The following is a 21,760-nucleotide window of genomic DNA, read 5'->3' as shown; positions in this document are numbered from 1 at the left end:
CCAACCTTGCTGGTGGCCATCTGATACGGAGAACTGTGCTGGGCGGACCGTGTGTCGCCAGTTGTCGCCTTTACATCCAGTCTGCATTTTGGTGGCTTCTGTGCTGATCCCAAACTCCGAGCCAATCAGTTGTGTCCAGGATAACACACTCACACGGAGCCTTCATGCTGCAGCTTTTGTACAAAGAAAGGCCGTCCAGGAGAGTGTAAGAAGTAGCCCAAGTCTGGGAGTACAGGGCCACCTGTATACTTTGTCCCCAAATGCCCCAGCCCTGCTGCTCCTTGCTCGTGGTGCGGGGATACGCCACGCTGGGAGACGTGGTCCGTGACTCCCTGGTGGGCAGTTCCTGTCTATTTCCTCCAGCTGACATCCTCCAGACACACGCTGGTGAGAACATCACTCCTGCCATCAGCCGGAGGAAACGGGGCGACTAAAATGCACGACCACCACCGTCGGTCCCGAGCAGCTTATTTTTCCACAGCCCAGAGTATTTCCCCATCTCACCAGACCACTCACTCCCAGACACCACCAGTGACATGGGATCTCGGTGGGGCAAGTGGGAAAGCAGTACGTAACAGCGCAGGCAGGTCACTCTTAGAAGGGCTCTGCCGGCTGCCGAGTTCAAGGAAACCCCCTCCCCCAGTGGCCGTTTGCACACACACAGCATCTCGACTTGGAGCTGCTGTTTGTTTGAAAGCCTTGGATGTGTGCACAATTGAGTGGCTATCCCAGGGCCATTACATTTTCATGGAAACAAGGTTGTAAAAGCCTCACTCTGTTCTTCAGCAGCTCTGGAGCTCACAAATGGAAGGAAACTTATTGAAAACCTAATTTTCACAGATTGCAAAACACATTTCAAAAATGGAAAAGGAGAAGGCGGAGAGGTTATTTGATGTTTGGAAAACAGTGCCTCGGTGCAGTGCTAGCCAGTTAGTCCCCACAGCCCACTTAGACAGGAAAGCGGACCTTGGCTCACAGAGGCCACACTGTCGCAGGCACGTCAACCACGGAAGGGCCACTGGATGGCCTGGTGTTCATCTCAGATGCCTGGTGACAGCAGGGCTCTCCGCTGGGACTTAGTGTACGGTGGAGGGCGGCAGTACTGCGAAATGAGTGAAGAACCTCAGCAAAATGCCTACGTGCCTTCTGTGCGTGTGTACACACACGGTTAGGTTTCCAGTGGGCTCTGGCGCAGTCCGTGCTCCCAGTGAATGCACACTTCTGGCCATCACGGGCAGGGAAGCAGAAACAGCACAGCAGCGACGCAGTGAAGATGGAGCCGGCACGTTCTCTCTCTGCTCCCTACATACGCCCCACCTGACTGAGCAGGTAAGGTTTTACTGAGTCCACAGCTCAGCCTGTGCGAGGTGTGCCTTGTACTGGGATATCCAATTGTATAAAATGTAGTTGGTCTTACCTTCACAGACTCTACAAGCTATGAGGGTAAATATCATTAATGTTTGAGAAACAGGGAAACCATTAAGCGTGTGGTACAGATCAAAAGTGTTATAAAAGCTCAGGTGAAGGAATATTCTGTTCAGATGACAGCAGGTAGAAGACAATGTGACAGGTCACGAGACGTGGGCCTTGTGATCAAACACCATCCTGATGAGCTGCACGTAAGTCTGAGCCTCCTTCTCTCTTTGCTACCCAGGCAACAATCTCGCAAAGAGGAGGACATGCGTAACTTCTGCCCTAAATTCAGAGGTCTCCTTCAGAGTGAAGGAGACTCACGGCACAGACTCACCTTCACCTGGATCTGGAGCTGTCTCCACTACAGGCGATGGACTTGGCCAGCTCACCACCCACGGTGCCCTCCTACCTGGCCCACCTCCACTCCGTGAATTATTTACGAGGAGCGGCCAGGTTCAGGCATGTCAGTCTCGGGATTCGGTGAGGCTAAGACACGTACGGCCACAATACGCAATCTTGGCTGTGTGTGGCTCACGGCTCAAGTCAGCTGACCTGACAGGACACGGTGAAATATGAGGGGTGAAGGCAGAAGGCAAGTGTGGCTGTATCTGCCCTTCTCAGTCAAGACATGTCAAGTCCCTCCAAAGCCCCTACTGACGTCTCGCCAGAATCCAGCAGGGTGTTTGGCCAGATCTCACCTGGAAAGGGTCTAGGAAATAAAGACTTGAACAGGCCACACTGCCCGCCAGGGATGAAATGAGAGCTCCACCAGCAAACACGGATGTGCGATGGATGTTGGCGAGGCAACGAGCAGCTTCTGGCAGAGCCACCGAGAATGACTTCTGATAACTGACGGCAAAGCCGCCTGCTGTCCGCGACTGTCCACATCAGAGGAGCAAAGGGAAGCGGAGACTTTCACTCCGATGTGACTAACACATCCATGCCCCCCAAACGTTCTGCTTTGTACTGTGAGAAACCTTTGGGGGAAGCCTCGGCCCTGTGCTTTCTTCCTTCCCCTTCTCATAGAACAAACCATTCGGGATTAAGAGACTCCGATAATTATTCTCAAATCAGGACAACCACTCTTTGGGGCTCCTTTTCAAACGGTAGCCTATCCATTAAAGAAGGAGGGAAGTGGAATGTTTACACTTCTCCTGTGTGGAGGTTTTGGGGATTGGAAATCATCATTGCTTGATTTTTTTGGTTTCTATTAAAATAAAAACAACAATGGAAAAGCTACCATCGGACTTCAACTGCAGGTATGGAGACTGATAGGATGTCATCAAGGACACGCTGTGGCAATCCCAAGCCAACCGGCCCCAGAACTCAGAGCACAGCCCTCCGAGCCCCGGGGACCCCCAGTCTCCCCCCGCTCGCGGCTCAGGTCAGCAGTGGGGCCTGTAGGCAACTAAGGAATTCCACCTTCGAGGGCTGTACGGACAGAAACCAACTCCAGCTGGGAATCAGATTTCGGCCGTGTGTGAACAGGACGTGTTTGTAAAGCGAGGCCGAAACCCTTTCAGTGGCTCTTGTCTCGGTGTTCTGCAGTTTTCATCAGAAGACTATTTTTAAAGACCTCGAAAAGGAGGCTTGTTCAGAAAAGGTCAGAAAACTTAATTTGGGGCAGTCCTGAAACACTGTGGACTAAAACTACAGACACAAAATTACTCAAGGCCTGACCACAAGAGCTGACACTCCCTGGCACCTCGTACGCACAGGGCACAGTTCTAAGTGCTGCATGCCTCGCTGGCATGGTCCCCGTTTTGTGGCTGAGGAATCAGACGCTCAGAGGACCCTGGTTCCTGCACCCTTAACGAGCCCCATCAAACTGTCTCTACACAGCAACACAGTCAGTACGCACCACCCCGCAAAGACTGGCGGCCTCTGTATATACCAACAGGCCCGAAGTCTCCCCTTTCACACTTTCCTGGGGCGCCTCCAGCTTGGAGAATGGGTCATCTGAGGTGTGGCCGTCTGCTACAACTCACAACAGCAGTGACACCCCAAGAAGAGCTGGCCCAAGTCTGGCCTGCAGGAATAACCAGGAGCCAAAGAGGGGTTTAGGTGATAAGCAACGGGAGCGCATATCACCAGTGGACTACGCAGTCCTCAGAGCAAGCAGGCAGGGCTCAGCGGCGGCGTGGTAAATACCAAACACCGAGGAAGGCAGGAGGCCGGGCACGAGCAAGATGAAACGGAAGAAAGGGCGAGAAAAATGCGGCAGGCGTGGGAATTCCCAATAGAAGGCAGAGGGTTTCCAGGCTCTTCCAGTCAAAAAGGAAGTAGGCTGCACTTTCATATTCTACTTAAAATCGTGGCCTTGCCCAACACAGGACAACTGAGATCTTCATTACTCACTGAGTCACTCACAGGTAGTTTCACGGGAGTTCTGAGACTTTCTTCCTAAGATACATGCATCTCTGTGGGTACAGACTGGTTAATGACCATTTTTCTATACACATGTATGTTTCAGACCACCTTCCCTATGATGTATATGTATTTTGTGCAGTGATAAGAACATCGTAGATACACAAATACATTTAGATTTGGTGCCTACCAGGTAAAAATTTCCGGCTGCTAATCTGTTTTAGCCTTTTGGAAAAACATCTGCCAAACTCATATTCTATGACTTCCTTCTGTACTTGAGAACCACCCAGGCTGAATCTGAGGAGTCTCCAGAGACCTTCAGTCACTCTCTTCTTACATGAAGTGCACTGTCTTTTCATTCTCTTGAACCAACTTTATAAAGAAATAAAACACATTTCTGTTTTCGGCACATGGCTGAAACAGTGGCTGAAGGTCCTTCTCACAGAACCACCAGAAATCCCCGCTGAGGTGTGAGCCAGCGGGGCCGAGCACTGTGGGCACGGTGGGAAGACACACGTACTGCCATCTGGCAGGAGTCTGCACAGTATTTCTTCCCCATTTCTTGCAAAAGCAAAAGGAAAACAATTGGAATTTGGAAGCATTTGTTTAAAAGTCTTGGAACTCTTTCCAATGTTCCCCCCTCACTGGAGTGAGGAGATGCTGAAACCTTCTTTTGGCAAGAGACAGGAAACAAACAAAGAAAAGGCAAACAATGAGAAAATGTACAAGACTATTGCTTCATAGTATTCCTAGCAAAGAGAGCAAACAGCAAACAGTCCCAGCCAGGAAAAAATCCTCCTGGGACCTTTCCATCTGAGGGACTTGTATTCCTCTTGGGCAAACAGATGCAACTTCACCGCTCACTGGTGGCCTTACTTTGTGGAATGGAATACAAGTGCTCCAGTCACCGGTGAAATGGTAGCTTCCAACAGGTTTCCCATGTGAAATTAAAAATGGGTGTTCATTTGAAAAAATATGCATCCCAATAAATTAGGGTGGGTGCGTTTTTAGATAGGAAGAAGTAAATATGGCCAGGACCCGGGCCAGGGAAGGCTTTCTCCCCACTCCCGGAAATCACAATACTGGCTGTACACGCCAATGACAGAATGTTAGCTGTTGGTTAGATAGCAGTGGGAAAGTGAGAAAGTGAGAAAACAGCTAAAGTGGTAAGGGACGCTTTATGGAGGAGATCAGAGGTGCTTAAGTATTTAAACAGCATAGAGCACAAGCATAGCAACAGCTGGAAAGGGCGTAGAGGGTAGGAAACCGCAAGGAAAAAAGATGAAATGCTGAGTAGAAGTGTTGATAAAAAGGGCAGTCCACGGTATAAAGGACGGGGGAAGGCACCAGTATCAGCTACCGAAACCAATGATAGTTTGTAAGTTTAGAAGACTGGATAGTTCATCTGACCTTGAGAAGAGAAAGGTGGAAAGCAAGCTACGTAGCAAACCCAGAGGGGTGTGGTTGGTACTGGTTTAGCCACAGCCTGAGAGTGGACAGTAGAGGCCTGGGAATGAGACCACAGTGGATTAAGGGTTAAAATCCGAGGAGCTGTGAAGGTTCGGGGTGCACTGCGGGCTGCCCAGGGCTCTCCAGGGGCTCCAGCATGGAATTCCCACCTCGTGGTTATGACATGATAATGGGGGGAGGGGACAGAAAAAGAAAGAGGGAGACAGTGAGTCAGGGTCAAGTCCCATTGTATCTACCTTTGAAGAGCAAGAATAAAAATCCCGAGGGATGTGAAGGACACAGCCACGCACCAAAGAAAGCAGCTGCTTCTGACCACATGGCCTGGCCTCTTGTTCAGGGCCTACGGGTGCTGTCCAGCCAGGTGACCATCGGCCTCTGGCCAACGGCACATGGGCAAAAGTGGCATCCGTTTCCAGGGCTGTGCAAACTTCCCACGCGACCCCACACTCTCTACCCGCCAGAAAGACGGCCTTTGTGTCCGACAGGTTGGCAGAGCTCCGGGACGACCTGGTCCCACATCCTGCAGGGGAGGGGTCCCCCAGCACTGGACGCAGCGTGAGCGGGAAGCACGCATAGTGTGTCAGGCACCTGGGATGCAGGTGGAGAGATCGGTCCCAACTGACACGAACAGGAAGGCTCTGATTTAGCTACGCCAGAGCCTGCGAGCTCGAGAAGACATGAAACGAGGCCATCCGGCTGAGGGCGACCTGTAGCTTCTCCCCTTCTCCGACCTGTAGCTTCTCCCCCGGACACTTGTAAGGTCAGAGTGAGACACTCAAATATGGGGCGGAAAGTCGGTACCGTTTCACACAATTCAGCCATTTCAAATGTTGGAGTTGGGGCAATTTTACGAATCCATTCACCATGCAAGCTATACACATGTGTACATACACGTCCGTGTATGACAATGAACGTTTTGCTGCACAGGGGTATGAGTTCTCAGGCCTGCATAGCGTTCACGCAGCCAGCAGCACGATCAAGTCACGGAGCAGCTTCACTGCCCCCCAAAATCCCTCCTGCTTTCTTTTTGTGCTCAGACCCTGTCAGGCCCTCCAGCCACGGTCCATGCTCGGTCCCTGCAGCTGGCCTCCTCCATTAGGTCACGGACAGTCTGTGGCCTCCGTGGCGGGCTCGGCGCACTCAGCGAACTGCCTGAGAAGGTGTGTTGGGGAGAGGGAGGAGCGACACGCGTGGAGAGTGGTGGTGTCTGCTGCACGGGACCGGAATCCATTCTCGCCACTTCCGCACATGGGTGGAAAGTCCAACAGTAAAATGCTTTTCAACTTTGACAAAAATAACACCTCTTGTCTCCTCTGGTCTGTATATAAGCGTCGCTGCTTGAAAGGAATGTACAGAAACCAAGGACCCCGGATGGACAAAAAGCCGGGACTCATTCAGTCCAGGCCGACCAACCGGCACTGCAGTTGTGCTCCCTTCCTTCCAGAAGGAAGAAGGAAGCGGTCAAAGCACCACACTGACAGCTTGCCAGTCTGCGTTTAGGGTCGGACTGTTTCCGGTGCTTAATAAGCCAAGAGACAGTGTCCTATTTCTCCAGCACAACCAACACCCACCCTTTGCTCCGGCCCAGGCTGACAACCCCTTCAGCTTCTGATTCGAAGGCTCAGTAGAGCAGAAATAGGCCAGTTCGTTCTATACAATGGATCTCCCCTAAGAGGAGAGGAGCCTGCTGTAAAAACTGGCTGTGCCCCTTTCCCAAGGGGGCACAGGCCTGCCAGGTGAAAAGCCCTAACTTCAGACATGAGCAGTCACCGCATTAGCCCCCACGGACCACGCCTGCCAAGCGCCTGCTGGCGACACATGGGGACGTAGGTCACTCCTCCCAGCCCCGCCCCATTTGCACGTGTCTGAAACACCGGCCCCTCTGAGTTTCCTTCGCTGTAATGCAGTCCGAGTGTGGAAAAGCAGAAGTGAAATAAATGTTCCTCAGACCAAGGGGAAAGGCATCGGGTGCTAGTTCTGCAGGCCCTGCGGAGCTGATGAAGGTTCTGGAAAGGGCACGCACCTGCGCAACGTGCGGGAAGCCCCGGCGGTCCCACAGGCTGGCCCTCCTGGCCAAGAGAATGGAGCAATTCACTTTAAAAAAGGCGGCTTTTCACGCACTTAGATTTTACTCAGATAGAGAATGTCAGAAACTTCATTTTCTTCCGAGAATGTGTATTTAGTGTCACCAAAGTAACCATTTTTAGACTTCTTCCAACAAATCGTCTCGTAGTAGCACGATGAGTCTCTGGTTTGCATAATTCATACTAGCTTCAAAGGTACTTTCAGACTGAACTCAAGCTCTACGTGTGTTTTATGTTTTAACCCTAAGCCGGGTCTGTGCAGGGAAACGTCCCATACAGACAGTGGTGCTGCACTTCATTGTATCAGAACCAATATTGCTGTGCCTTTCCGGTTGCTTTCAGCAGGGAAGGTTTATTCTCTCAACAGCGTCTAGAAAGGGGGCACCCTCCCTGTCTTCAGGCCAATGAGATACGCCACCAGTAAGAAAGGAGACCTGCCTGGAAAGCACTGAGAGGTTATGGAAGAATTTAAATCACCAAGAGCCAAAGCAGCCGCGAGAAACGGCTCACAAACCTCACTGAGCATCACGGTGTGGCTTAGGAAGGAACTATGGACTTCAAGTAACATTTCATTCCGTGATAAGAAGGAAAAGTTTCTGTAAGATAGTGGTCTCAGCTGGGGGTGACGGGCCCCGACGCCGGCAGACATTGCTGGTTGTCACAACTGAAGGGGGCCGGACGCTAACGGTAACCACCGTGTTTCCCCCAAAACGAGAGCGGCTCTCACATTAATTTTTGCTCCAAAAGACGCATTAGGGCTGATGTTCAGGGGACGGCATCCTGAAGAATCGTGCTCGGGTTTACTTTCCGGTGAGGGCTTATTTTCGGGGAAACACGGTAGTGGGGAGAGGCCAGGGTGCTGCTCGCTATCCTGTAACTCTCAGAACACCCCCTCGCTGCTCCCTCCCCGCCCACGTGCCTGCGCGCCCACGCGTGCGCGCACACACGCACGCACGCACGCGCACGCACGCACGCGCACGCACGCGCACGCACGCACACAATTATCCGGTCCACAGTGTCAGTGGTGCTGAGGTTGAGACCTGCCTTAGCACCAGAGCCGGAAAAACTTCAGCACAGGAGCTGAGATGTGCGGCCACAGGTAAGAGGTGGTCCGTTTCCACATGGGCAACCCCGGGCTCCACCAACACGCGGGACACTCTTTTAGGGCCATGAAACGTGTCATGATCTTTGGCTTTAAACTAATCAAAACGCTCAGTCAACAGAGACATACATCCATGTATGCGTCAGACACTGGGCGCTGTGGTTTTCAGGACGCATGAGACACAGAAGCTACCTGCTCACATGGAGCTTCCAGAGCGGGGAGACCAAAACGGCCACAGCCCAATCCCCTAAACAGCTGCATTTCAGGAAGTGGTAAGTTCTGTTCAAAAACTAATGACAGCCAGGCGATGGGGGGCAGGGATCAGACTCCAGACGGAGTCGTTTAAAAAGTCTGACAAATGTATTCAGGGATTATCTCTGTATCTGTATGTCTGACCATCTCTCTATGTAACTATGTATCTGTATATATAACCATCTATCTAGATAACTATGTATCTATAGACCTAACCATCTCTCTACGTAACTATGTATCTATCTCTGTATCTATCTAACCACCTATCCATCCATCCACCCACCCACCTTCCCATCCACCCAGCTATCTATCATCTATCAATCATCTATCTATCTTTCCATCTATCTCGGTGTCTGTCTGTATGTCTATCTGTCTCTCCATCCATCTGCCCTACCCCATCTTTTCACTTCATTTTTTTTCACCTAATGTTTGGAAAACTGATGAACATGATATCATATTCTGTGAATACTATTATTCTGTGACTGTAAAATAACCAATGTTCCTTTAATGAGCCCTTTCGTGATTTGTAGATATTGTTCTATTATCTCCTGGCTTTGAATGGCCTTGAATGTGACTGGAGAAGTCAGGCACCAGCCTGAATTTCTTCCCCTGTTAAGTGACAAGTGACTTGCCTTTTCCTTACCAAACGTTTTAAAATCTGGCATGTTTCCCACCCCTCCCCACCATACAAGTATATATAATATAAAGCATTAATGGAAATTAGATGTATGTGGTTTAAAGAAAAGAGTATATATCATACATGAACACTTTAAAACACAATAATACACACCCCCACGTACTTAGCACCCAATGAAGAACTAGAATATGTTCAGCATCTTCGAAGCCCCCTGCTGTTCCTCCCCAGTGAATCCTACTCCTCTCCACTGAGACCTACTACCCTAAATTTTGTGTTCAGCTCCTTATTTTTTATTGTTTTACCTAAATTAATGTATATGTCGATTATCCACGAACAGTGTTAATCTGATGCACATTTTTATCTTTACGTAAATGTATTTTTCTGCAAATTTCAATTAAATGTAGTATTACCTTTCAGAGACATAGGTATCAGACACTCATACTAACGTAGCTAGCTGTAACTGAGTCATTTTCATGAATGCACAGGGCTCCACTGTCAATATGTTTATCCATTACCCTCTCAATAGTCATTTGGGTTGTTTCCGTATTGTTTCTAATTTGGGGCAATTACAAACAGTGCTGCTGTGGAGGTTTCTGAGTGCCTTCTGCTGAACAAGTACGAGAGTTTCTCTAGGTTATATACCTCAGAAGTGGAAATACCAGGTCACAGTGTGTCATTATCTTTGATATGACTGTGCAATTCCAAAGTATTTTCTAAGAAGTTGACCAATTTTTCCCCCAGCACCAATAAACGAGGGTTTCCTTTGTTCCACAATCTCAACAACTCTTGATATCATCAGACTGCCTAAAAATTGAAATTTCAATGTATTATAGTTTTAATTTGTTTTTCTCTCACTTCTAATGAGACAGAGTATCTTTTCTTATCTTTATTGGCTACTTTGTGTTTCTCCTTCTGTGAAAGGCCTAGTCATATTTTTGCCCATTTTTCTATTTACTTATTTGCTTTGACTTATTGAATTATAAGCATTTTTAAAAATATATTCTGCATCCTAATTGTTGGTCTTATATGTTACAAACACCTCCCCCAAATTTGAAGTTTTTGATTTCAAAAAAAGTAATTAGTTTTAGAATGTTGTCAAATGTACCAACTTTCCCGTGGTCAGTGTTTTGGTATCTTGTTTAAAAAAATCTGTTCTTCCCAGAGCGTATAAAGATACCCTGTAGTATTTCCTTCTATATTGATTTCTTTTTTCCCTTTTGAATACCTAATTGATCTGAAATTGATGTCTCCAAAGGGAATGGAGCAAAGATTTGATTCTTTTTTTCTCTTTTGGACAATCAATGTCCCAGGGCCATTCTTCTCACTGATCTGCAATTTACTGTTAGACAGTCTCGCGTTTGCACGAGGCTCTTTCTGTTTGTCATCCTACTTACTTATTGTGTGCCACCGTCATACTGTTGAATATCTATGACTTTTTAACTTTGAACCTTCCTCTGTGTAACAGATGAGTTCACTCTATGAATAGTTTCTTTCCAATAACTGCAATCTAGGTTAATGTTTTCAACTTGCAGGGGTGATTTTTCTCCCCCAGGAAACGTGTGGCAATATCTGGGTACATTTTGGGGTCTAACAACTGGGGGATTTTCTAAGGGCATCTGGTGGTCAGAAATGCTGCAAACATCCGACAATGCACAGGACACCCCCAGAACAAACTGTGATCCGATGCAGAGGTCAACAGTGTGAGGCTGAGAAACCCTGTCCTGTCTGGTGGATTATAACCCAAACTGTAGAATAAATGCCCAGCTGCCCCTACTGAAATACACAAATGGTTGCATATATAAATAGATAAATGAGGGAGAACAAACAAGTGTCACCTGCAGAATTTCAAATAATTTATGGGGCTATGTCCCTCCCTCCCGCCCCCCAGGAGGTGGAGTATATATAATTGTCCACTCCATAACTGTGAGCTGTGTGAAATCACTTCCTCCCACAGGGTACAGTTACGGGAACAGGAAAAGGCAACTTCACAGGACAAACGAGAAATGCCACCCCAGCCACAGGGTCCCGTAAACATCAACAGTGACAGTGTGTGCTGCCTTCACGTAATGGGATGAAAAGGGTACTTTACCTCTGTGGTTTTCCACCCCCAAGCCCACCACTTCAGTCTGATCAGGAGGAAAATATCAGACAAATCCCACGTGAGAAGCATTCTACAAAAGATCTGAGCTGTCAGTCTCAAATCTTTCAAGGTCATCAAAAAAAATATCTGAGAAATGGTCACCATCAACAGGAGCTAAGGAGACATGATGACTAAATGTATGTGGTGTCTTGAACAGAAGGGGGCTTTGGGTAAAAACTAAGGGCATTTGAATCAAGTGTAGACTTTAGTTAATAATATTGGTGCATTAAGTGTGACAAAGGTACCATGCAACGTAAGACGTTAGGAACAGGAAAACGAGCCACGAGGCAGCTGGGTCTGTCCTGTACTGAGCTCACAACCGTTTTGTAACTCCAAATCTATTCTAAAATAAAATGTTTATTTCAAAACGATGGAGCCTCCTCCTTTCTCTGTTTACCTCTCACTCCATTCCCCATCGCACGAAAGGCCATTAATCCCCCGAGATGACAGAGGGGACACAGTCCCAGGCACAGAGGCCGTGGGCATTTGTGGGTTTGGAGACCCCAACACCATCCTCTCCCTGACAGCACCCCGTTTTCCTTTTGAGGGAAATATAATACGTTCTTTGGTGGGATGTGCTCTTAGTGAAAGGTCACCCCAAGATCCCACGTCTCGTCTGGGAGCCACCCCGGACCCCTCTCCTGGCCCTGGAGCAGACAGCAAGGAGGGAGGTGAGCCAGCGCGGGCGCCTCCAGTCTTGGTACACTTTGTGTGCGCAGCACGAAGAGGAAACTCGTGCAGGGATTCACTGTGCTGGGGCGGGAGGTGCCGAGAGAGCGGCTACCCCCCCCCCTCCTCCCCCCACCCTCTCTGAGACTCTGCCACTACCAAGCCCAGGGACCGTGTCTCTTATTAATGCTTGAGACCCACGGTATACATCCAACAAACCCTTTGTTTTTTCTTAAATTAGCCAGACTGGCATTGACGGCCTGAACTTACAATAGTATTGAATACACGAGGCGTATTTCACCTGAAATCGAGTGAAAAGAGACCCTAATCGAGGCCAAGCAAGTTCAAAGGCTACATCATCCCGTGAAATGAGCTCCGGGTTTGTCCCAAACAATCAAATCAGTTCCTAATAAGCTGAAAATCTTCTGTAAAGCAGGGTTTCCGAAGCTCCAGGACCATCTTTTGAGTTATCAGTCATAGGCCGGCTTTCCCTTTGTCAAATACTTTTACTCTACTCTCTTACTCTCCTTCACAGTTCTCAGCTTTGCAAAAATATGTACTTGGTAATAATGCCTTATCCAGAAATGACCTTCCATCTGACCAATGCTAGGCACAGGTTCTCCACAGATCCATGGGCATTTAGCATTTAAAACTGCACAGACCTCAGCAAAGTATTTGTTTTCATTAGTAATCAACAATTCACTCATTCATTCATTCATTCAACCCATTTGAGAGAGTCTCTGACTTGGAGAAAAGGCCCCATTCGTTTGAGTTCTGTGCCCCTGTTCCACACCTTCTCACTTCCCTGAGTGTGAGGGAACCAGCTGACTCTATGCAAACACTTGGCTCCAGCCTCGCATTCAGATATAATGACCTGAACTCCTTTGAAATCGACCTTCCGTGGGAAAAAGGAACAGAGAATAAATAGGTGGGAGGATATGAAAGAAAGAGGACCAGTCTTTTCTTCCTCCAGACACATAATCAGGTGATTAGAGACCCAGGTGCTTCTGAAATGGCTCTCTGTGGGGAGAAAAGGGGGCAGACGAACGGCTGTGGGAGCACGGAAGAAAGGGCCCACGTGGGCCATGGACGCTGCCGGGTTCACTTGAAGGAAAACACTTTCTGAAATTAAAAGGCATCCTTAGATGTCTAAGGAATGAAAGCATTTTGCCTTTCTCCTTTTGGACAGGCCTGCTTTGGAAGACACAACCCACGGGAGAGAATTTATAAAATGACAAACAGCCGCATGTGGGTTTTCTTCTTCTCAAAGGTTAACACACACGTGTGTGCACACACACATGCATACAGGCACAAAGCAATTTTTAAAACTGCTCTTACTGATAATTCGCACAACAAAACTTGGCCCCCAGAATGGAAGCCACACCTGTGTGTTAGCTGTGGTGTCACCCTGAGGTCACAGGCGCAAAAATTAGCGGGGATGTGGCAGGAGGTGCTCGAAAAGCAAAGAACCAGTTATAGCTGCAGTGTCAGTCCTCAAATTGGACAGGCTCCCTCCTGTTGGTGGCACTTAATTGGATCCCCTCTCCACGCTGGCTGTCCTTAAGTGGGGATGGATATCCTGCTGGCACCTGACCTACAAGACAGGAGCCCACCTCTAGACAGTGTCACACTGTCAACACAGATAGTGTAGAAACAAAAGTCGCAATTTCAGAGACAAGTACCCAAGGAGACACGGCTGACCCTTCGGAGTTATTCTATTACAGCAGATGGCAGATCGCGCAGACGCACACTAATGCCAGACATTTGGAAGCTATGCTCAATTAGTGTCAAATTGACTTCATTAAAAAAGATATACAGTTTTATTATTTTCTAATTATGAGAATTCAGACTAAAGGCTAATCACATTGCCAGATCCAGGTTTACCTCCAGCTGTTTTCATAAACAGATAAGACTTGTGTGTAATTAGAGAATTTTAAGTATGCAGCAAGCACCTTATTAATGCAAGCTTTTAAAGAGACAGAAAGCGTACCGCCTTACCAAATTAAACAAATAAACACTCACTCATGAAAGATCTACTTCACTATTGTCTTAACTGGAAAACTGGTTTTGTTCTTTACGAATTTCTAACTGGTGGGCTCTGAACAAAATATAGTTTTACAATATATTCAAAATGTTTGAATCTTGGACTTACAAGCAGAGCTACCACATCCAGCGGCCTCATCCGTGCTTGTTTGTGAATTTGCAAAGATTGGGACCCCTCAGATGACATGGCTCAGCGAAGCCTCATCACAGCTTGCCGATGCCAGAGCCATACACAGGACTCTGCTGGACGTTTGCAGCATGCAGTGGGTGGTCACCACATTCAGGCTTCCTGTGACGTCTAACACCACACGTACAACGGCTGCCCCAAAGAGCTGGACGTGAGTATCACCTCCTGGAGAGTTAAGGCCCCAGGAAATGTTGAGTTTTAGCCCTGGGTCCAGGAACGCGACAACCAAGAGTTGGCAAACAGAAAGGACGGCAGAGCGCGTGAACTTATGTGAGCAAAACGCTTCCTTGATTCAAAACCTGTAGTTTCGAGCAGCAAAACATTCCTGCGTGTAAGCAGCCACCTGCACAGGGATATCACGTAAGACCGCTGGACCAGGAAACTCAAAGCCCAAAGCTGGCGGCCCATGCCAAGGGCCTCTGACCAGCCGACTCGGGTCTGAGCTCCAAAGGACAGAGGGACAGCGAACGAGACCTCAGTCCACAGATGTGTTTATGCGCCTGAATCGCTGGGCTCTGTCTGCAGATGCTCTCAGTCCAAACCAAAGGCTACACCTGCCAAGAATTAGCCAAGTTCAATCATTAGATTAAGATGAAGGGACAACCCCTGGCACTAGGTCACAAACAACAGACTGCAAAGTGTAAAGCAGATGAGTAAAAGAAAGATCCCTTTCTTGAACTCACCCACCCCTCAACAAACGCTGAGAGAAATAAGGGAAGAAAGAGCTGCTGCTACATCCAGACGGAGCGGGATGAGAGAACAGATCGTTACTGGGCGAACTTTCATACCCACATAGAAAACGTGTCATGTACCACAGCACTTCCATTTTCAAGGGTCACAACACAAACTGTATCACATGGCACCTTCAGACCACGTTGCTGAGCTATGTCACAACGCTAAGCCCTGAGTAGTGACCCAAAACACTTAGGCCAACGTGCTGTTACAATCAAACTTGTCTGTGCTTAAAACAAAGAAGAAACAATGTAATGCAAATCCAGTCTCGCCAAGGCAAAGGGCACCTCTCGGATGTTATATTCCAAAGAGGAAACGAACCCATATGATTTTCTGAAGTGCACACTACTGCTTTCAAAGGGCTTGTCTGCGGCATAGTCTTACGTAAGATACTCAACAAATTCTACTGCATATTCTTCACACATCATGTTCTTTTATCCTTGGAACACCCAGTGCTATTTCCAGAGAGAACCAAAACCCGAACTTTGAGGTCGGTATCACATCAGACTTGGAACTCACGTGTTTGGAACACACTTGGACTTGTTGAGGCCACGTCCTGGATCCCTCCTGACAACTAACTGCTGCCATCTCAGCCGCAGCCTCACTTCAGCTGCAGCCATTTAACTCCCCGATTCTCCCAGGGCTCCTGTCTGACCGCCTTAGCACTCCTGACACTCGGTGTGGACCCCCACACTACGCCCAAGGAGTAGGCCGCCGTCTCCCTGTCCTGACTGATCTGTGCCGGCCTAGATAGATTAGTAAGAGTATCTTTGCCACCAAATTGACAACCAGATAGGTAAATGGGTCTCTCCATGTCGCCGCGAGCACGGAGATTGTGACACGGAGAACACCCTTGCACACAGCTTTTCAGACCAAACGGGGGTGTCTCAGGAGCCCGCCTCACCTGCCTGCGCGCTGGCACAGGTGCACATTGAGCACTCACTCACCTGAGCGTGAACCGATCCTCCGTGGAGTTTCTGGAGACGGACACGGGAAAGGTGAGCACGTCGCCGTGCCGGGCCGTCTTTGGCAGGTAGTGCACGGCCACATTGCCGTCCAAACGCAGCTCTCTCAGCGGAGGTCGGCTGTGGGCCTGGTACAGAAACACCGTCCCGATCCTCTGCAAGGGAGGTCCCGACTCGTCCAGGTCGCTGCGGCCGGTCCCGGCGCCGCCACTCGTCCGCGAGGGCCCCCGGGCACAGTCCCCGCGCTCGTCCCCCGCGTGCACCGCGTAGTAGAGCTCCACCGCGCTGCCCTCCGCGGGCTCCGCCGGCCTCTTCCTCCCGGCCAGCACGGCGGGGGCGCTGAACCAGCTGGCCAGCAGCTGCAGCTGCGCCACGCACAGCCCCAGGTCCCCGCGCAGCCGGCAGCCGCCCCGCACCTCCCGGGTCTCCCGGAAGGCGAACACCCGCAGGCAGGGCAGCTGCTCCCCGGGGCTGCGCTCGGCCCAGTCTCTGCCCACGACGTGGAACAGAACCTGCACGGTGGGCCGGTCCGGGTAGACGCGGTCCCGCAGGATGTGGGCCTTCAGCTTCCAGTTGAGGGCAAACTGGCCGGAGAAGCCGAAGGGGCTGGCGGGCAGCAGGAGGTCCCGGCCCAGCGCCTGCTGCGCGGAGAAGGGCCCGTAGCTGGCGTTGAGCACGGGCGGCTGCTGGGCCTTGTAGACCAGGAAGGACTCCACGCGCGACTGCAGGCTGGAGTTGCGCATGACGTCCTGGTTGGCCTCCTTCAGGAAGAAGGACGCGTCGGCGTGCTGGACGCGGTAGGTCACGGGCAGGTAGGTGGGCAGCAGGGAGAAGCGCTGGATGCTCTCCAGGGCGCCGCGGCTCTGCGTCACTGTGGGAGCAATCGGAGGAGCGCAGTTACCAACCGTCCCCACGCGGCGGGCCCCGGACGCCCGCCTGCCCCGCTCTGCGCCAGGGGCCAGTCCTGTCTCCACACGGCGTCCTGACGTCCCTCACTTCTCATTACGGTCGGTCAACAACCCACGGGACACGAGGCCGTGGCCCACAACCTTAGTGGGGCTGAAACACGGCTGGCGCCTGGTGAGGGCGTAGCCCACGAAATGCCGTCATGTGGTCAGGTCGTGACGTCAGACAGCAAACGTCATAGCACGAAGCCTCACTGCTCTGCTGGCGCTCAGCCCTGCCACGCTAGGGATGGAATCGACCCTTGCTAGCCCGCCAGGGGGACAGAGACAACGCCAGGCCCTTCCCCCCACTGACGCTCTTTAGTTTTCCATGTTGGTAGATTTGGATAGCTGACCATTTGGGCCTTTCTCCCCGTCCTCTTCCTGCACCTTAAATTCCTGCTCTTCTAAATTCAGGTGTCTTTTTTTTAAAAGGTGTTTTAAATTCACCAATAAAGAGTGAGCTAGTAAAATCCTAGGCCCCCAACCTGGACCCCAAGAAAAGCAGAACCCCAGGCCTAGCTTTTTCTTCAGTTTCCCAACGGTTATCACTGAAGGGCGTCTCATAATTGCACTAAGAACCACCAGGGTCGGCCCAGTTGTCACATGATTTAGAAAGGGGAAGGGTCTGTGGGCAGCTCACCTGGTCAGGTGAGTGCCCTGCCATTTCTAGCAGATTGTGAAGCCTGGCTCGCACTGTTGCAGTCACTGTAGCAGGCTGTGCCTTGCGGGTTTCTGTGAAGTGCACTCTATGATGTTCACACGATGATGAAATCACCTAATGACCTATGACTGTATATACAGAGGGTGCCAAAAAAGTGTATACACATTTTAAAAAATGAAAAACTGTTCAAATTGTAATACTCAGTATATATCGATAACGAAAAAAAATGACTACAAGTCACGTTTGACGTCTGCAATCACGAGAGGTGCCCCAAGTGGTTCCCTTCAGCGTCCAGACACTTCCGATGACGGCGAACTACTGCTTGAGCAACATGGACCAAAGTGTCCACTTTATACATTTTTTTTGTCATCCCTGGTATTTGTTTTACAAAATCTAACACCACTAACGTAAGTGGAAAACCAGTATTATCTGCCATGCATAGAAGTTGAGCATGCAAATAAAAAAAAAATCCAAACAGAATAATGTTTTGAAATTTCAACTGGTGACCATGGTGTCCTTGGGGGATTACGGAGGTATGGCTAAGACTTGATCTGTTTTTGTGAAAAGGAGAGATCACCAAAGGTTAGAAAGCTGTTAAGAATGTGGAGCATCAAACAGAGAGGGACGTTCGCATGGACGCAACCAGACAGGCTGAGATGGAAAAGGGAGTAGTAACTCCCTCAGCATGTGTCCACATTCCACCCGCTACACATCTGGGCACATGGGCCACTAGGAAATGAGGGAGGACGCGGGGCAAAGTTGAATCAAGATGGGCAGTCATAAATCACTGGACATCACACACCCCCCTCAGGGTTAAGCTGAGAGACGAAGGCAGGCCACCCTGGGAGGATGTGCTGGCTGGAGCCCTCCAGAATCAGGAGAGGTGACCGGACCTCGTCACGCCGGGTCCACGTGTGGAAGGTGCACACCCCCAGGCCCTAGGACCAAGGCATCAAGGCAAGCACTTCGCTTCCATCACATCACATCCTCTGTGGAAGCTGTGATGGCACCAGTGTACCAAAAGCATCCTTCTTTTTTTCCTTATGGAACAGATCCTTCCCTCGGAGGGGAAAAAAAAAAGTCCAAAACGTTATTTTGACAGTGTGCCTTCTATTCTGTTAGAAAAACACAGACACAGAAATTACTAATTCAAGAACCAATTTAATGGGTGTTAGCATTGGGAATTACTGGCCCGGGGAACACTGACTGGGCAATGCCACACGTTACAGGGGAGCCCTTCCTGTCAGGACGTGGCATCACCTCTGGCCATTCTGCCCACAAGCACCTCAGGCCCTGACACTCACGCCAGCTGGTTTCAAAGGCCGCTGGGAACGCTTTTTCCAAGGCCCAATGCTCACCTGAGTCTGCAGTCCTCTGGGCAATTGTCGTGAGCAGAGGAGAAAGCCAAGGGCTCAGACAAAGGAGCCCTGTCCGTGGTTTGCTGCACGGAGCTCAAGAGACAGAAGCCAGCCACTGAACCGCTCTGCCCCTCGTGGGCTGGTCCGTAGAATGAGGTGCTGACCGCAGGGCCCAAGCCCACGTCTAGTTCTAACAGTCAGGGAGCTACGTGGCTTTCCGTGACACTTGTGGACAAGGAGCCAGTCAGACACGTGCATTCGACATGCGCTTATCGATGGCCCAGAGTGAAGAACCCTCTCAGGACAATGGCACCACCAGCCCCAGGGCTCGCTGGGCCCCACCTGGGCCATCAGGGCTTGCGCAGGCCTGAACCTTTGCAACTGCCGACACATGAGCCGTTCCCACGGACCCACACTGCAATGTGACACGGTTCAACCTCCCAATCGGGAACCTTGTTTCCAAAATTCGGATATGGTAGATACTGTCAGAGACTTGGTTCCTTAACAGGATTGTATCTTTAAGCCTTTCTGGAAATCACTCAGGATTGATGGTTTCTGTAAGTGTGTATTGCCACATGTGAGTTTTAGTGAAAGCCTAAAGAATTGGCACTGAATTGTGCGCTCGTGTTCTGGATGGAAGCTTTCTCGAGTGTCCCTTCACTGGGTCCCGCCACCCCCACCCTGCGCTTCCTGTGACTGAACGACTCTGGCTGCATGGTCCATCGGTGTCCTTCCCTACATCCCACTCTTGCTCCATCACTGGACTTCATGCCCTGGTATGGTTCTCTTTGTGCTCCAGTGGCTTCTGTGCAAATGAGCAGAGGCGCCATAGGGACCTTTGCTCCATTTTAATCACAGTCCTTAGGAGTGCGCCTGGCAAACACTCAGTACTCAGTAAATATTTGATCAATGCGTGAGCAAATGAACCAATGCATGAATGACACTTTTCATCTATTACAAAGCAGATTATATTTTTACATTAGGATTTTATGCTGTCTTCTCTGCTGCTGTCACTGCATAATTAGAACCCTGGATCTTTTTGTCCAGGGTTCTAAGAGCCCCATGGGATCTGAGTGACTTGTAACTAAAACAGGAGCCTCTCTATGGAACAAGATCCCTTAAAAGACCAATGTCAGTGACACAGTGTCCCCTGATTCTTAAAAATACATCTTGGCAACAATTACCTTCAGCTGTCATCACGCCAGCTTGTCATTCATTCTAGAAACTGCCAAAACCAGTTCCCAAGTTACAGGTAGTTACACATCAATCCTGACACCATGCAGTCTCTGCTGAACCTCTGAGTGCTACTACTTGAGGACTTCAAACATAATTATTCAACCAATTACATATTATAAGGACAATGGCTCTGGGTCCTCTGAGTTTATTCCGGAAAGCCACAGGGGGTCACATTCGAAGTCATTTCTGACCTTAATTCCACAACTGGCCTGTGTGTCCCTTTGCTTGGTATCTGACCTAAATGTTGATTGCTTAAAAATGTTCCAAGTTGACCTAAAGCCAGTGTTTGGTGTTTTTTTTTTTTTCTTTTCCCCTTAACAAAATGACAAAAGCAGTGCCAATATTTTTCACAATGCACAGAATGGGCTAAGAAGTAAACCGATCATCCTCAAATTCCCACGGGGGTGACTATTCTGATCTGAGAACGGCATTCCACTTACCAACGGGGAAGGTGTCAAGTGAGAAAGCAGCCGTGTGCAATAAATCTCAGTTAACGACCCATTAAGAAAAAATGCATCACGTTTCATTTGGGCGCCATGGCTTCCAACACTTATTTGCAGGAAATGGCATGTTGATATCTTTAAGGACCTCCACAGCCCCGGAGACCATTTATATTAATTTGAACATTTTTGAAAAGATAATTTATCCCTAAATACTACTTTTAAGGAATAGGGGGGAAATGGGAATTTGAGGACAGATCTTTCAGTCTTCCCCTGAGCGGACCCAAAAGCAATAACTAAGGGACTGTGCTAGCAGGGACAACATCTGTGTCCCATGGCGGGGAGAATTCCTGAGACATTGTGGGACTGACACTGCACGCAGAAAATGCCCCCTGGGCTGCCAGATAAAACACAGGCACCCACCGTGCTTGCCTTCCCAATAAACAGAAGCAGTGCCTGGGGCACGGCCATAATAAAAACACAAAGTACATTTGTTGTTTATCTGAAATTTCACTGTAATTGGGCACCCGGTATTAGTGATCGAATCTGGCACCCCTAAGCGTGGTGTCACAGAAAGAAAGCCCAGTCAGCCCGGGGGGACTCCCCGGAGGTGTCCACGAGTGAAGGCTGAGCAGGTCACCTGAGCTCGGAGCAGACCAAGCCACCGGTCACTCACCAAACACAACCTGTGTCCCCTCCTCTGCTGCTCCCTCGCTCTGTGCCGTGATGCCCATGCCCCCAAAGCAAATCTCTGGCAGGAAAATTGCCCTCTGTTCTAGAACATTCCCTTTAGGGCCTACACATCTAAGAAGACCCCCCCCCCTTCACCCCAGCCCATGGGACCTCCACGCCGAGGCAGGCTTTAGGTTCTGTCTTTCTCCTTGGGTCTGTCGCAGGTTCTGCTCGGCAGCGTGGGTAAGGGAGCTTACTTCCCCGCCAAATTCTTTATTTAATAATCACATTCCCTTTGCTCCCCCCGCTGTTCTCTGCACTAGAACAACGAGTGAACGTTGTACTCCTGGCAACCCCATGTGTTTGGGGCTGAGACGCAGAGTGG

General features: G+C 49.6%; 1 protein-coding gene across 1 annotated transcript in view; it reads right to left on the bottom strand.

The window, feature by feature from the left end:
* Positions 1 to 21,437, bottom strand: part of LOC117017810 (transmembrane protein 132D-like) — a 100,742-nt gene extending 79,305 nt beyond the window's left edge. The window contains exons 1-2 of the mRNA XM_033098407.1: positions 21,380 to 21,437; positions 16,044 to 16,932 (exon numbers count right to left, since the gene is read on the bottom strand). Of these exons, the coding sequence (XP_032954298.1) occupies positions 16,044 to 16,932; positions 21,380 to 21,437 (947 nt within the window). The remainder of the gene's footprint in view (positions 1 to 16,043; positions 16,933 to 21,379) is intronic.
* Between the last annotated feature and the right edge of the window lie 323 nt (positions 21,438 to 21,760).

Source organism: Rhinolophus ferrumequinum, chromosome 25 (genome assembly GCF_004115265.2).
Source record: "Rhinolophus ferrumequinum isolate MPI-CBG mRhiFer1 chromosome 25, mRhiFer1_v1.p, whole genome shotgun sequence".
In the NCBI taxonomy this organism is placed as follows: domain Eukaryota; kingdom Metazoa; phylum Chordata; class Mammalia; order Chiroptera; family Rhinolophidae; genus Rhinolophus; species Rhinolophus ferrumequinum.
Note: the sequence above shows the minus strand (reverse complement) of the source record. Positions and strands in the feature narration are given on the sequence as shown.